The sequence below is a fragment of the Physeter macrocephalus genome, chromosome 11 (genome assembly GCF_002837175.3).
Source record: "Physeter macrocephalus isolate SW-GA chromosome 11, ASM283717v5, whole genome shotgun sequence".
Lineage (NCBI taxonomy): Eukaryota > Metazoa > Chordata > Mammalia > Artiodactyla > Physeteridae > Physeter > Physeter macrocephalus.
This window is the reverse complement of record NC_041224.1, coordinates 115,866,413-115,883,792: the sequence shown is the minus strand read 5'-3', so window position 1 is coordinate 115,883,792 and position 17,380 is coordinate 115,866,413. Positions and strand designations below refer to the sequence as shown.

At 39.2% G+C, this 17,380-nt stretch overlaps 1 protein-coding gene across 3 annotated transcripts in view; it reads right to left on the bottom strand.

Annotated features, from left to right (window-relative positions):
• The window catches only part of AKAP6 (A-kinase anchoring protein 6), a 529,420-nt gene that overhangs the window by 251,759 nt on the left and 260,281 nt on the right, over positions 1 to 17,380 (bottom strand). For 2 of the 3 annotated variants that reach the window (XR_003681883.2, XM_028495685.2), the window contains exons 6-7: positions 6,277 to 6,373; positions 4,996 to 5,162 (exon numbers count right to left, since the gene is read on the bottom strand). Coding sequence is in view for 2 of the 3 variants with exons in the window: in XM_028495685.2 (XP_028351486.1) it covers positions 4,996 to 5,162; positions 6,277 to 6,373 (264 nt within the window). In the remaining variant the exon portion in view is untranslated. The remainder of the gene's footprint in view (positions 1 to 4,995; positions 5,163 to 6,276; positions 6,374 to 17,380) is intronic. The other variant, XM_028495686.2, reaches the window with a different exon arrangement.

Sequence of the window (17,380 nt, the reverse complement as noted above, 5' to 3'; positions counted from 1 at the left end):
TGTTAGGAGTTAGATATTCACTGTGTTTTGAAATTCCTCCAGCTATACACCATTCAGAAGTTTAACATACTGAAAAAGCCTAGTTTAAGGTGATAAACTTTCACCAATCTATCTTAAAATAAAATATATAATTACAAGCATACTTTCAAATCTTGAATATGCATGCCGAAGCTCTATTTCTAGAATTGGTGAATTTTGTTTTCTATTTCCATTTATAAAAGATCTCACAGTCCTGGGAAAACACTTTTTTAAAATGAAATACAACAAATAAGGTATGCTGCCGAGTCCTGGGGGAGAAGTTTCCCAGAGTCTTTGAATTCCCTCCTATTCTCCTTCTTTACAAGATTTCTAAGACCAAGTCCTTTTCTGCAGTCTCTCAAACAAGGTAAAAAAGAAAAATACCCGCTAGATATATTCCTTAGATTTTCTATTATGCTTCTCAAGTTCCCAGCAGCTTCTGAAGTAAACCTAAGATGAATTCTGGAGTTATTTTTTTATTATGTTTTAATTTTAGTTCTTCTTTTAGGACTAAGATGAAATAGATGATCATAACTGCTGTGCTAGGAGATGCATTTCATGGCACAATTTGTACATGACCTGCGCAAGGTCACGTCACAGAAAGAGGGCCAACATGATAGATAAAAAGTTGAATCCAGCTTTTACTGTTGGTGAACTCCAGGGTTTAAGCTTGCTCTATTTGGTGCAATATGGAAAGAAAAATTTCTGTTTAAACAGGACAGATTAGATACATTCTGTTTAGCGACCTCACTCGGCTTGCATAGTGTCAGTTAGAGACATACGAGGAATTACTGCTCACATCACTGATCATTAAGGGTCATTTTTTGTCACATCATGAGCCTTGGGTAGATTGAGGCAAGCTGGCCTAATCATGGTCCAGAAGATCCCAGGTCTGTTCTCTGTGTCCATCAACTTCACCCAGGCAGAAATCCTTCCCTCCACCCTCCATTTAGAACATCAACTCCCCTGCAAGTCTCTCCTTGATACTCCCACTTGGGGGTAGCTATTTCCTTCTCCTTGTACTCATAGAACTTTGTACCTACCTCTACTAGAGTATTTGTCAGATTCTATTAGAATTATTTGTCTGTTGTCTCCACCACTAGAGTATGAAGTCTTGCACGTTTAACCTCATCTCTGACTTACTATGTGCCAGGCACCCCTTAATCTGCATCACAGTTCCTTGAGGTGGATGTCAGCATTGCCTCCGTCATACAAATGAGGGAACTGAGGCACAGAGAAGTAAAGTCATTGCTAGTTAAGTGTCAGGAGTTGAGCTCAGACAGTCTGACTTCATAGTCTGAGCCCCTCCTGTTATTCCTCGTGCTTGACCAAGGGACTACGGAAGGCAGTTCATAAACATTAAGCAAATAGAAGGAATGACCATTCTGATTTCTCCTCAGTTTCCTAAGCTTAAATTTAGAAATACATTTTCTTTGTCTTAAATTGATTTTACCTTCACCCTTGACTATGGATGAGTTCATCTGTCCTAAGAAAATTCAGCCCAAACTGGGGAAGAGAGAACTAGCTGGGAGGCGAAGGCCTGGGGTGTGGCCAGCTCTGTCACATCCAACTCTTAGACTCTCACACCTCCCTCAGCTTCTACATCTGTAGACGCCCACAGAAGCCTCTCCTCGTAGCTGCTTTTAGATGCACCACACTGTGCACATAGTGTGACATGAAATGCTTTGGAATAGTAATACTATTAACCAGAAAAACTACTTATGCTATTCTTTGTAAACTCATGTGACTCAAGAAAGACATTTTCACTTTGGAGATGATTCAAATAGAGAGGGTTTTTGTTGCTGTTGTTGTTTTGTTTTGTTTAGAACTGAGACACCCAAATCATTAAGAATCAGATGTATCTATTTTTCCTCCTAATATCTAAATTCACATATCAAGTCCCTTCAGATCAATGGCATGTATTCTACCTTTTAAATCACTTTGTAATTCTTTCTTTTTACATATATTCTTTATTTTTCTGGTTAAAATAATTCTTACTCATTGTAGAGACTTAGAAAATTCAAAGATATTTTAAAATATATAATTGCATCTTATAGGTCTCTTCCAATGTTTAAAAATTCTCTTCTAAAACATTATTTTTAATGGTTATGTAACCTTTCATTAGGATAAGATGTAGCATAATTTAATTAAACAGCCCCTGTTTTAAACATTTCGGTTGATACCAATTGTTTGGTATTATAAGTAACAACAAGACAGACATTCTTTCACGTTGTGTGAGGATCCTCGTTATGTGAGGATCGTATAGCACTGTAGGAAAAGGGCCTTCTTAGAGCCTATGACAGTGGTTTTCTGGGAGCTTGTGGAATGCAGATTCTGGGGCCCTTCCCAGGAGACTCTGATTCATTTGAGGCGGGGCCTGGGGAAGGTGGTCCTCTTTTTGAGAAATGTTGACATTACCTCTCATTTAACAAAGAGCCTATGACAGTGGTTTTCTGGGAGCTTGTGGAATGCAGATTCTGGGGCCCTGTGGAATGCAGATTCTGGGGCCCTTCCCAGGAGACTCTGATTCATTTGAGGCAGGGCCTGGGGAAGGTGGTCCTCTTTTTGAGAAATGTTGACATTACCTCTCATTTAATAATACTTTCTCCCCATTTGGCTTAGTTATCCTCTTTACTTCATCTCAGTATCTCCCGACAAAATGAGCTCATTTAAAAGAGTCCAGTTCAAACTGGCCCTGGTGAATAGAGCCACTCGTTTTCAACACAGGTCTTTTATTAATGCAGGTGACTGCACCATCTCTGCAGCTCCACTTTGGTGCCTCCCCACCCTCACCCAGACTCACTGCACTCACCCAACCACGCTCCACACCAAAGCCAAGGACAGGTTTTTAGGCTGTAAATCAATGATGTCGTTTTCCTGCTCACTCCCAAACCCTCCCCTTTGTGCCCACAGCCACTCAGCCTCCCTTGCACACCCCCCGCCTCCCCTCTAGCTGCACAGCCTGCTCACAGAATGCCACTTCCTCAAAGAAGCGCTCCCCGATGCCCTGATCTAAATCGCTTCTCCCAGTCCAACCTCTGGTTGCTTCCTTTTCTTTTCTTTCACAGCCCATCATGGTTTATAAAAGCATGGTTGTTAGACTTAAGTCTGTCACCCCACTTCACCACAAGCTCCATGAGACAGGTACTGAGGCTGATTGTTCACCACCATGCCCCACCTTGAGCAGTGCCAGTAACAGGCAGTGCTCTAGGTGGTGCTGAAAATGGGCTCAGGGGCCAAAGGGCTCAGATTCAAATCCTAGCTCTGCTACCTACTACCTGTGTGACCTTAAGCCAGTTACTTAACTTCTCTGTGCCTCCATTTTGCCCATTGGAAATTAGAATAGGACTGCCTTATTTATAAGGTTTAAATAGTTTGTTGTGAGAATTAAATGAGAGAATACACAGAAGTACTGTAGAACAGTGTCTGGCATGTGGAATGCATCCAATACAGGATAGCTCTTAAAAAGTAAGCACTCAGTTTATTTTTGTTAAATAAATAAAACACAACAAAGTTTTTAGTTGTGTCCTTTCTCATCATCACTGCCCCCTACTCCAGCCCAAGTATTAGCCCAATCAACTTCTTCCTGCAGTCTGCTCCTTGAAAGGGCTCCACTTCTGCCCTGAGAAGTCTGCTGAAGACACTCTCCATTCCCTATGATTAGTTCCAGCTTTGATCCTTTCATCACGTCACTTCCTAAAATATGCGCGCATGTGCCAAGCCACCTCTCTTCCTTCCTTCAAGTATTTCCTGAAATGTGACCTCCTCCATGGAACCTTCTTTAAAGGGAACTGAGTTCATCATTCCATCCTCTGTTTCCAACAAATAAATTCAAGGTTGTTGTTCGAGATTCCAAAGCTATAAACCACCTAAGTTTTTCACTGGTTGCATGGCCTCACCACTGCAGGGCAGATTGGGTTTCTCCTTGCCTGCACTTGAGAATGTGAGGCTCAGAGGGCAGAGGGTTTGTTTAACTTGCTCTGTATACATTTAGCCCAATGCCAATCCACATGGGGACTGAATAAATGTGACTTGATGATGATTTAATTACTTTGTCCATGCCAGGAATAGGAGCCATGAACTCTTAAATCTGTTCCCCCCATGTTACAGTATGTTTCCATGCTTAGTCTATTATGAGACTGGTTTTCTGCATCAACTTTCACAAAAGAACAAATACAAAAGAAAAGAGAGATTGCAAGAAAATATCAAATTAATAAAATTATCTTCTGCTTCATGAGTCCATTATCTTCTACGTCACGAGTCCAAAGATACCTTTAGAACAGTGCTGCACTGTATCAGAAGGTGCCTCATTTAAAATTTAACTGCATATGCTTTAGGGATTATTTTGTAAATCTAAAGTAGATAACCAAAACATGTCAATATTCATTCTTTAAGTACTTGTATTTGGTGCATGCACCATTATGGAGAACTTACACTCAGAGCAAAAAGATTTGTAGCAAAGCATATGACCTTCTTCCCACTACAATGACCATCCCCTAATTAGGCAATGCATCTGATAGTCATTAACAGGAATGAGATAATGAATCACTTTCTCTCTTCTTTGTTAATTTGCTGTAACCAAGCGGCTAATGGATGTCAGAGCTGAGTGATTGCACTGATTATAGTGATTTATAGTTGCAACAAAACAATTTAAAACCATTCTGATTATTCATGTTAAAGATGCTTTATGTTTTGTTTACTAAATGTTTTATGTCCCCCTTTCTCCTACCCCTAAAGTACTTTCCCTCTCCTACTCTGCCACTTTTCACAAAAAGATCCCTTCCTGGAAAACTTGAAAGTTGTAGCCTTTTTTATTGTTTTAAACTTAACCATTTCATTTTGTTTATACACACCTATACAGAGAGAGATATATAAAGTTTACCCAGTAAAAACGAAAAGCCTTAGGGGTAGAAAGAAAACTTCAGTGGTGCCTAGTTCAAAAGAAGACAGAAATAAGACAAACTTCAAGCCACTTACCTTGGGGCTTCCCGTCCCTTCCTCACCCTCCACAGACACATCAGTAGCCAGAATCGCAGCTTTGATGGTATCCAGAGCCCTGAGAATCCAGCTGTGTTGGCGTTTGATTTGCCTCTGCAGCTCCTTCCATTGACTTGCTATCATCCGCAGCATGTCCTTTAGTCCTTCTCCAAAAGGAGGGGAAAGCACAAGTTACGAACTCAACTGCCTTTTTACCCATTATTGTTTTTCATTTAGCAAATTAGATGGATATTTCAAACAATAAACATAATTTTAAGCAACCATTAACATCACCTGCCACTCAGAACAGAGGTTGAGGATTTTTGACTTGACAGAAGGCATAAGGACACAAAAATGGGATAACCACATAGATGCATGGTTTGGAATAGACTTAGATTTAATATATTGACTAAAAAAATGTATATGGAACAAAAAATCACGATACATAAAAATTATTAACACTATAGCTTCACATTCCAAATAAAAGGCCCTGTGTGTATCTGTGTGGAGACTTTATAATGATCAGAAAATGTATGGAAATAGGTAAAGTTAATTCAACCCAAACTATAGTAAATGGGCCAGATTTAAGACAGCAGTCTTTAGTATTAGCACTTCAGATTAATGCTGCTCTTTTCTTATTTAGCTGTGGTAAGCTCAAAACAAGTGCCAAACTGTAATTCATCCTGTCTTATGGTCTTTTACTACCAGGATAAGTATAACCAAATGACAAAACTATTTTTTACTTATAATCTGTTCCTCATAAATACATTAATACTGGAGTAAGAATTGGTCTAAGGCCAAAACTCTGTTAATGCAATGACCAGCAAAGAACATGCAAAACGTTCATGTGTGTGAATTGGCAGGGAAATAATCAGGTATCTCTAGACTGCCTGCCTTATATCTGTAATGATATCTATAAGTACCTGAATGCATATGCATTATAACTATATGCACAATTCTCATTCATTATCTTAATGTTATTTCCAGAGCACCTACATCAAAAAGCATGTCAGTGAAGTTTTCAGGAATGTGATTTCAATTGAAACTCAGGCGAACAGCAAGCCCCAAATGAACAGACCATTTGGAGGCAGTATTTCATCTTACAAGTATCACAGCATTGTATGCAGTATATGAAACATTTATAAATCTTGAAGGTCAATCTGATAATGTAAATATTAATAATACATAAGGAAGTGAATATATGCAGTAATTTACAGCAATGCTTCTTCATTCTTAATAGTCTGGAGACATAAAGACTTGCAATATTTCAGGAGGATTTACCTGCTTTGTGAGATGCAATAAGCTCGAGAAGTTGGAGTCCTTCCTCCTCCACAGCTTCCTTGAGAGCACAATGACTGTCTACATTCAACTTAAAACTCTGCAAGGAAAAATACGAGCATCAAAGCCCAGCAAGGCAGTTAAAACATCCGTACAAAATTACTTGCTACTTTTTATCAAGAGCCACACAGTCCAATTTATCCAACAGACAAACTAATTTGCAATACTAAAAGCTATTGATATTTGGGATCTGGGCTCAGAATGTTTCCATTAGATTAGCACAGTGCATCTGTTTGGAAACAGCTGACAAATCTAGAAATTCATTAGGTTTTTATGAAAAGTCACATCCCGTAGGCTATATCAAGAGTAGCAGTGTTCTATAAAATATACTGAATTTCTACCAGCACATATGAGCTCATTTCGTCACTTTTTAGAAATGTTACTGATAGCACTATTTATGAAACCATAAAAGAATTGGCAACATAAATTATATTAGCCTTATATGCACATGTATAAATCCATTAATATCGTGGGGTTTGATTCAGCTGTTTCTCAGATATCACACAAACCACAGAATATTGAGGTGGATTCAGGTGCTGTAGTGAGGAGTCCTATGTTTTTCAAATGTTTGAATTTTAAGTTTATTCCTTACAATATGACATTGCGTTATAAATGAATACATCCAGTACATCACAGGGGCATTTTTCACTCATGATAGTCATCCAAAAGACAAAGACTGTTATGGATGAATTCCAACTCAGAGCCATTTCTTTCAGGAAGCCTTCCCTAATGCCTTACACAGAATTAATTACTCCCCTCTCTCAGCTTCCTCTGCTCCTTATACCTGCTTCTATTGTAGAATTTATCATACTGAATTCTGCTTTATTCCTATACTTGCCTACCAAACTATAAGCAAGAAAGAACTGCAATGGAAAGAATTGCCAGTTTCACATTTATTTCCAACTCATGTCACATACAAGGTGTTCAATAAATGTTTGCAGGAATAGTGGATATCTGCTGAACTGGATCAATAGGACTCTCTCAAGGGGAAGGTTTCCATTTAAATATTTCAAGAAACACAGATGGTTTTCCAAAGATGTGTTCCAAACACAGGAGGTCCAATGGAGAGTAATCATAGTGACCAATCTGTTGCATCAATGGTTAGTCTTCAGGGCGAAAATCCATTCCTTGACTTGACTAATTTGAAAAAGTATGGATTTTGAAAGACTATGTGCCACATTTCGGCTTCTCCATAATAGGGCTCCAAAGTATACAATATACTTTGCTCTCACTAAACACTCACTGAGCAATGGCTGCATGTACTATACACTGAACTTAGTATTAAGAATATTTGACAGAAATTCAAGATGATAGTCTCAGTTGGAATGTAATTTGGATGAAAGAGGTTAAACAACCATAAATTATGAAATTAGATATTAATATTTCTATTCTTTCTATTCTTTCTATTCTTTCACTCATTCATTCATTCAGAAACCATGTATTGTGCCTATTCTGTACACTGGACAGGGTCATAGCAATTTAAGGGGTATAAGGCATGGCCCCTGCACATCAAAGGGCATCCTCAATCACCTTGGATGTTCATTGGTGAGTCTTTTTCTTAGCGGAAAAAAAGGGGTCTTTTAAAGCTCAAAAGAAAAAGCACAACAGTCAAAATAAGCTGAAAATGAAGGAGATAGGGACAGGCAGATCAGAACTTGAAGTATAAAGGTAAGAATTTTGACTAAAAAAAATGACTCCCAAATGATGAATCATTTCATCTTACTAGAAGCATAAGAAACAGTAAAGTTTCAGCATAATATGGCAGAAAGAGACTTACTGGTTTCCCCAAGGGTTGTTCACTATTTCTTGTATTTCCCTCTTTCAGCTACAGGTATTTGGTTGAATAAAATAAAGTATGGCAATGTATCAGAAGCCCGATGCTTCTGGTCAATCCAAACGATATAATAGCTATTAAAAATTAAATAATTATTATTTATAGCCAAAACACGACTGTTATTTACTTTCTGCCACTGCAGTGGAAATCATCAACTCTGAAGCAATGCCATGCAGATTGAGGTACATGTTTGTGTTTCAGGGAGAAGGGACATGGAAAAGAAAAATACTTGAGATCAACCTGAGAATGTCAACATTTAGGAAGAAATCTATTCTAGAGATTTCCTCATAACTGTAAAATTAGCCTAGTGTTCTCTTTGATTCTCTGTTTACTTACAACAGACTAGTGCTGAATGGTTGGTAATAATGAGCTTCCGAAGACGTGCATCAGGCCTATGTCTCAGCAAAAGAGAACCTTAGGACCTGTGGGTAGGTTGGATAATTTGACATAATTGAAGCCAATAGCATAGAATACATGCAGCTGGATCTGGTTCTGCCTCAAGATGATGTGGAAGCGTTTGATTAGGACATTGGAAAAGATGAAGTATTCATTATTACAAAAAAGATAAGCTTTATGCTATAGGAAAGAACCATTTAATATAACTATTACCCAAATGGTACAATTTTGCTTAATTTTCAGGTGCATCCATTAACCATTAATAATATCAAGTAAGGAATTCACAATGGGCCTCTGAGAAGGCAGGCAAGCAGGCACATTAACAAAATTGTCAATGAAATTTCTGGCTGCTAAAGGATTCTATAATAAACTCTCCCCATTCTGCCCCCACTTCTTCCCTAGGGAAGGAAGCTTAGGCGAAAGAGTTTTTTCTTTTCTTTTCTTTTCTTTTTGAACTTGATACCTGGACACATTTCCATTCTTGTGCTACTAACATGTTTCCTCAGCAATGCCTACGGTATATAGTCCCTCTGCAACATCCATAGCACTCCCTGAAAACGCAGGGCATTCTCTGGAGATTTAATTTATGGCAACAACATGGCCATAGACAGGTACCACAGATCTACATCACTGATGATTATGCGAAATTCCATAAATATGAGTAATCTGGGACCTGTGAGACACCCCATCTTTTTTTAGTGTCTTTACAGCAGCATGAAACTGAACATCTAGATGAGAATAACTAAGGAAATGAAAAATACAGTGGCTGAGACAAAGGACTAGATTATCAAAAAGATGATACTTCACAGGTTGACCAATGGGTATTCTTAGCCTAACCAGCATCTATAGATATGGGTGCATTACTCCTTGTCAGGATCCAAATTGAGGTAAGCACACTGATTGTACTTTAATTATGATCACACCTTACTAAGTAGATAAAAAACTACATCTTATACTATTCCATTCAAATTTCTGAAGATCCCAGTTTGATGGAAGTATGGAGATCATGTGGATATGAAATGAAACCAAGGAAATGTACACCTTGATGCACAAAACTATGACAAACATGAAGATAGTTACTCATGAGGGATCATAAGAATTGATATGAATCTCCTGGTACAGGAAATAGTGGGAAAGACCATAATCACATTCAGAAGCTTAAAGATCCAAAATGTCTAGGTTTTAGCAGAATCACATCATGAACACAGACTTTCTGCCATCCCCATGGAATACTGTTAGTGTCTGCCAGGTCCACTGAGGTCCATGAATTTTATGTTTGTGAACAGAGAGGCCAAAAAGAGTTACTGCATCTTTCCCAACATAATTTATGCTTTTAAAAAAAGCATAAATTAATACAACAGATATTTATTGAGCAGTCTCTGCCAGGCCTATAGATACAAAAATTAACGATACCTAATTCCAACACACACACACACACACACACACACACACACACACACACACACAGTCTGTTGGGTAAAAGAGATCAAAAGCAAGTAGCCTTATATGACCCAGCACAGAATAAATATGTAATTGGGGTTTGATGCATAACAGAGAGTGGCAGGGCCTTAAACTGAACAGTGATATGCATGCCCAATGAGATTTAATTTTTTTAAATTAAAGTATCATGCAGGCCAAGTAAAAATAAGATTGTAGGCTATATTCCGTATGAGTGTGATAGTGCTAGATAGGTGCTGTGGGAGCTCAACGTGGGAACCAGGTTCTGCAGAGGCTGGCAGGGAGCTTGTGAAGAAAGGATTGATTTGCATGTGGGGCTGGAGACACGCTTTACTGCAGCAGGAATAGAGGAGCCAGAAGCAGCTTGGTATGGCTGGGACAAGGTGGAAGCAGGGGATGTGGGAGCTGCAGCTGCACATGGTATTTAACTCCAAAAGCCATAAGAGTCATGGAAGAAGAGGTCAACAACATGGGACGGTGACCGGTACAGTTCTGTGTTCTAGAAACATCTTTCTGGCTTTTATACAGAGTTGAATTTAGAAGGGCAGACAAGGAGGCCATTTAGGAGGCTGCTATGGTAATGCAGGCCAGATGTTTCTGTATGCTCATATTTTTTTTAATTAAAAAAAGGTATGTGTTTTCTTCTAAATGAATGGAAGAAGGGGAAAATGGAGAAAACCTTCTGTCTTTTTAAGTTTTTCTCAGTGCGTGAGAACAGCATGTGCCAGATTTTAGTTCTTTGGCTGTTCTGAGGATAAATACCAGAGGTTTATTAGTCAGGAGTCTCCAAATGTGAAAGACATATTGAACTGATGAACTTTTACTCCCACTGTCATTTAAAGAGATGCTATATATGCTGATGAATAAGACACTTGATGACACTTTTTCTTCACACAAAAGATTTTTACTATCCTAAGAAAATGAAAACTTGCTTTTTCACAGGGGCAGGAGGAGGAATGTGTGTTCAGTCAGAAAAGCAGAGGCTTGAAAAGTCACCTGCTATCTGCCTTAGGCCATCTCCACCCGGGTTCCATCTGAGCTGTGCCCAGCACCATCCTGCATTCCCAGAGGGGCTCTTGGTGGGCAAGAAAGCCATGATCCTCTGTGCACAGCCTGGCAGTTTCTCTCCTGCTCTTCCTAATGCCATCCATAGAGGATGGTCAGATGGTCCTCAAAATATAAAATATACCTTCCAAATGCCATATGTGCCAAAAATTGAAAGATTTTTATGAGTAAATATTTTTGTTTAAGAACCTCCGAAAAACTTGATAAGACATTATACAGCCATTAAAATGAAGACTATGAAATCACATGAAAAATAGATAGAACACATTACCAGCCAAAAAATGTAAGTTCAAACTGTATCTATGATTAAACTGTAACTATGTAAATGGATAGTCCCAGTGTGTAGAAAAAGAAGACTACAGGGAAATGCAACAAAATGTTAATGTTAACACCATTTGTGCAGGTAGGACTTGGAGTTAACATAGTCTGGTCTTATGGAATGAATTCTCAGGGCTTTAGCTTTCTGAAACATAAATTGAAAAGTAATATTATCTAACTTCCAAGTTGTAAGAATTAGAGATAATGATTGTAAAGCATTGAAGCAGTGCTTGGCAATGAGTGCGGCTAAAGAAAAATCATTTTAGACTTTTAAATTCATTTCCTCTATTTTCCAAATGTTCTGTGTAGCAAGTGGTACTTTATGGCATTTTTAGGTGACAAGTGGCACTTACTGTTGAGGCTCTCTGAACTCCTCAAGTACAGATACCAGGTTCTCTTTGCTTTTGGGCCACCACACAGCACAGGGGGCACCCAAACACAGATGCTGCTCTCTGAGAGTCCAGGGAGCAGGGGACTGAGAGACCAGTGATCTCAGTCTTCCTTTTGTGTGCCCTTGGACAAGTCATCTAACCCTTCTGGGCTTCTGTTTCCTTATCTACAATCCAGGCATTTGGACTCAATATTTTCCATTTCTTGGACACTTTGATTTTATCTTTAAGCCACACAGTTAAGGACAGGTGGCTCAGGAGAATTTTTATTCTAAAGCAGAAAATTTTCAAAGCGGGAAGAATCCCAAAGGCCATCTAACTATTCATCTACCCTAGGGCAGCTCTGTTCCCTCCACATCCCAGGCAGATGTGTTCATTCTATTTTTAACTATCTCCAGGGAAGTTTCTTCTAACTTCTTCTCATCCTGAGTCCGCAACGTTTCTTCTCAGGAATTTGAGAGCTTTGTGAATATAGGAGCACGAGCTTCCCTCAGCTTCGGATTCTTTTGCCAAGTCATCTCTCCAGCGTAGGAGCTGGAGATCAGAAACACCGTGAGAATATGCCAACAAAATCCACACGTCCAGTCAATCACCAAGCCCTGACCATTTATTTCTCTATCCTCACCTCTCTGTATCGACTAACACTGCCTTAGATTCAGGCCCTCATCATCATCCCTTGCCAGGCTGACTTCAACAGCCTCCAGTCATGACCCCCTCAAAGCTACATTTTTTTCTTTATTTGTGGCATGCCTATGAAGGTGCAGGCATCATCCTAAGCTTGAGGGATGTGGCTGTGAGCAAGATAAATATAGTTCCTGGCCTCATAGAGCTCACAGTCTAGCGGCGGGGACAGGAGGTGGGGAATGTGTATCTTAAAAACAGGGGGGTTGCAGTTGATTATATCAAGGGGACTAATGACATGGTGTGGGTGCTGGGGACAAGCATGGGCTCTGGAGCTGGACAAGCCTGGGTTCAAATCCTGGCTCCTCCATCACCCCCTGTGTAGCTCTGGGCAATCTCTTTGTACTCAGTTTCTTCATAGGTAAAAAGGGGGATATGTTAGTGCCTATCTCACAGGGTTGCTGTGAGGATGAAATGCCTTGATACCTGTAGAACAGAGCCTGGCATATTGTAATAGCTCAATAAAAACATTTTATTACACAGAATGTTCTGTCTACAAAACAACTCTTGTTAAATGCCTCCGATGGCTTCCCCCGGTTGCAGGATAAGACCCAGCCTCCAGCATGACCTACAGAGCCTCTGGGATCCCACTCAAGTCTGCCTCTTGGGTCCCAGGTCTGCCTTGAAATGAACCAGCTCACATCAGTCATCTTGCTCATCTAAGATCCTGCTCTTGCTTGCACCTCTGCCTGAAAAGTCCTTTTTCCTCTCCCCTGGCTCGGCCCTGCTCATCCTTTAAAATTCATCTCAGGTGTCACCCTTGCTAGCAAGTTTTCCCTGACCATCTTCCAGCCTCCTGGTTTCCCCTCCTCAGCATCCACAGTAACTGCAGAGCTCAAACCTCTACTTACTACACTGTTGTATAACTATTGATGATGGGTCTGCTTCCCACCCATGAGTTGAGAGTAGAACTTCACTTTTCATTTGTGCTTGTATCTTCAATGCCTAGGACAGTGCCTGGCACACAGCACACACCTAATAAATGTTCAAGGAGCAAATGAATGAAGATTCGTACCAAAAACCTTCCACGAAGCTTTCCAAGTGCTGCCTATAGTGTTTTGGGCTATATTGGTGCAATCACTCTTCACTTGGAAGTGGTTGATAAATGTCCCCAAATTTTACTCATTGAACACCATGTAAATGAGCTGTCATGTTCCTTCGCTTACAAAATTACTTGCCAATTACACTTAGATGATCCCGGTGTAATTGCCATGTAAACTGTACCCTGGCTGAAATAGCCCAAATCATCAATTTAACTTTACCCTCTCATCATATGGTACTTACCACATAATTAAATAAATGGTCAGCCACCACCACAATTATATATCTCCCCAACAAAATGAAGTGGATACATTTGTCATTGATTTATTAGTTATGACAATATGCAACACACCACCACGTATAATATCAGAAGCTTTAAAAAATGAAAAGCACTATGTACTCTTGAGAAAGATGTTCCAAGTTCATGAACAAAAAGCTAAGCATTATAAAAACACTGTTTTCCTTTTTAAAAAAAAGTCACAAAGATATAAAGACAAAAATCTTTGTTCTTCCTGAGGAAACTTTTTTTTCCTGAAACCTCAGATAATAAAAACAATTCCAAGCATTCAAAAGTGAATTTAGCTCCTCAACCAAATCACAATTTCTTTCAAACAAGCAGTTGCATTTTTTTGTGGAAGGTAAATATATTTTACTAAGGCTGGCATTCTTTTTTTGATAGACTTGCTAATATCTTATTCAAGGATTAGATAGATGGGAGAGATCCTGAATGTTGATGGTGCCTCTTAGTGACCAAATTTTCATTTGCTTTTCTGGATGCTACCTCCACACCTGGCACAGGTAATCACATTGACTTCCCAGCATGGCCACATTAGGCCAAATGGATTTGCAGAGGTTCTGTCTAAAGGGACCATGTGACTTCCAGAACACACTGCTCTGAGGCCCTAATTGAAAAAGAGGTCAATGCTGGCCCAAATATCTCTCTACCCCCTGTGGTGGAATAATTGACGTGCAGCAGCCCCTACAGATGTGGAGTCACCAAGGTGATGGAAGGATATAAGTATAATATTCACACGTACATCTGGTAATATACAGGTCCCAGTGCAAACACCAAGACCTAAGAATATTATGTGGATTTAGGACAATCCCTGAAGGACTCCAGTTCCATTAAAAATTTGTTTGGCAGCCTGGGGCAGATCTATTCCAACTCCCAGATGCTTCATGCATTTGAGAGGGGGAACCAAATTGCTTTAAAAATAAATTTAATAAATTTCGTAATGTCAAGTCATTAACATCCTGTGTAGTCATACAGTCTTCATCTTTTGAAATAGTAATGTTAACCTGTGGAATTTTCTTAACCTTTCTAATATCTGAGTTAACATTTTATTTTCCTTGTGTTTTTTGCCAAAGGGGATGAATTACACCCTGAAAGCAGAAGAAACTATCCTATTTTTTCCCGCTATAGGTGTTTTTCTTGCCACAAATATACCAGACAATACCCAGAAAGCTCTGTGACCAGAGTCCATTTTGAATTGGAAACTAGAGGAAATAATTTACCTTGCAGACATTCTCAGTTATTGTTTGATGATTTATAATATTAGCTATAATTTGCTGCTGTAATGGTTGTAACACTGCTTTTACAAGTGCTCATTTATTCATTTAACAGATTTGTTTAGTACTTATTATGCATGTGCAGGGCAGGGTGTCAGAGCAGACACCAAAAAGACACAAGCAGTCCCTCAAGGAGGTGACAGTCACAGGTGAACCATTAGGGCAGGGTAGGTGGGGAGAGATTCAACCTCTCTAGGAACACCTGAGATTCTCACACCACCTGTTCTCAGGGTCTCCGAGGGGTGCGCACAACTCCCCCAAAATGAACAAAGCATCCTCACTTACAACAGGTTTATGTGATCTTCACAACAACCTTTAGTAGATACGACAGGTATTTTTCTGGCTAGAGATCTGTTTCAGGCCTGAAACTTTTATCTTAATATCATTTATGCCAGGTTAATTTCTTCAAGATTCCAAAATTCCATGTAACACAGTAGATAAGTAAGATCTGCACATGGGTCTACACAGGGAGACAGATAGTGGGTGACAGCATCCTGGCTCAAGTGAGTTAGGCCACGCACTGGCTCTTGTCCATACATGGTGTCCTTCGATAGTGCATAAACCCTCATACTACAAGGCAGTCTGCAAACTCTCTTCAGTGCTTAGCATACCACCACCCTAAATAGCAAGTGCTCAATAAATCCAGTATTTCTCTGTCATTCTACTTTAAGACAGTCATCACATTCTAAAGAAAAAGAATAAAGTAATAAATCGGTAAAATGTCTCGGTGACAGCAATCTTTATCTTTTTAAAATTATTTTATTTATTTTTTTACACAGCAGGTTCTTATTAGTTATCCACTTTATGCATATTAGTGTATACATGTCAATCCCAATCTCCCAATTCATCACACCACTGCCACTTTCCCCCCTTGGTGTCCATACGTTTGTTCTCTACATCGGTGTCTCTATTTCTGCCCTGCAAACCGGTTCATCTGCACCATTTTTCTAGGCTCCACATATGTGCGTTAATATACGATATTTGTTTTTCTCTTTCTGACTTACTTCACTCCGTATGACAGTCCCTATATCTATCCACGTCTCTACAAATGACCCAATTTCGTTCCTTTTTATGGCTAAGTAATAATCCATTGTATATATGTACCACATCTTCTTTATCCACTCGTCTGTCGATGGGCATTTAGGTTGCTTCCATGACCTGGTTATTGTAAATAGTGCTGCAATGAATATTGGGGTGCATGTGTCTTTTTCAATTATGGTTTTCTCAGGGTATATGCCCAGGAGTGGGATTGCTGGATCATATGGTAATTCTATTTTTAGTTTTTTAAGGAACCTCCATACTGTTCTCTGTGGTGGCTGTATCAATTTACATTCGCACCAACAGTGCAAGAGGGTTCCCTTTTCTCCATACTCTCTCCAGCATTTGTTGTTTGTAGATTTTCTGATGATGCCCATCCTAACTGGTGTGAGCTGATACCTCACTGTAGTTTTGATTAGTATTTCTTTAATAATTAGTGATGTTGAGCACGTTTTCATGTGCTTCTTGGCTACCTGTATGTCTTCTTTGAAGAAATCTCTATATATGTCTTCTGCCCATTTTTTCATTGGGTTGTTTGTTTTTTTAATATTGAGCTGCATGAGTTGTTTATATATTTTGGAGATTAAACCTTTGTCGGTTGATACTTTTGCAAATATTTTCTCCCATTCTGAGGGCTGTCTTTTTGTCTTGTTTGTAGTCTCCTTTGCTTTGCAAAAGCTTTTAAGTTTCATTGGGTCCCATTTGTTTATTTTTGTTTTTATTCCCATTACTTCAGGAGGTGGATTGAAAAAGATCTTGCTGTGATTTATGTCAAAGAGTGTTCTTACTGTGTTTTCCTCTAAGTGTTTTATAGTGTCAGGTCATACATTTAGGTCTTGAATCCATTTTGAGTTTATTTTTGTGTATGGTGTTAGGGAGTGCTCTAATTTCATTCTTTTACATGTACCTGTCCAGGTTTCCCAGCACCACTTATGAAGAGACTGTCTTTTCTCCATTGTATATTCTTGCCTCCTTTGTCATAGATTAGGTGACCATACGTGCGTGGGTTTATATCTGGACTTTCTATCCTCTTCCATTGATCTATATTTCTGTTTTTGTGCCAGTACCATATTGTCTTGATTACTGTAGTTTTGTAGTATAGTCTGAAGTCAGGGAGTCTGATTCCTCCAGCTCCATTTTTTTCCCTAAAGACAGATTTGGCTATTCGGGTTCTTTTGTGTCTCCATACAAATTTTAAGATCTTTTGTTCTAGTTCTGTGAAAAATGCCATTGGTAATTTGATAGGGATTGCATTGAA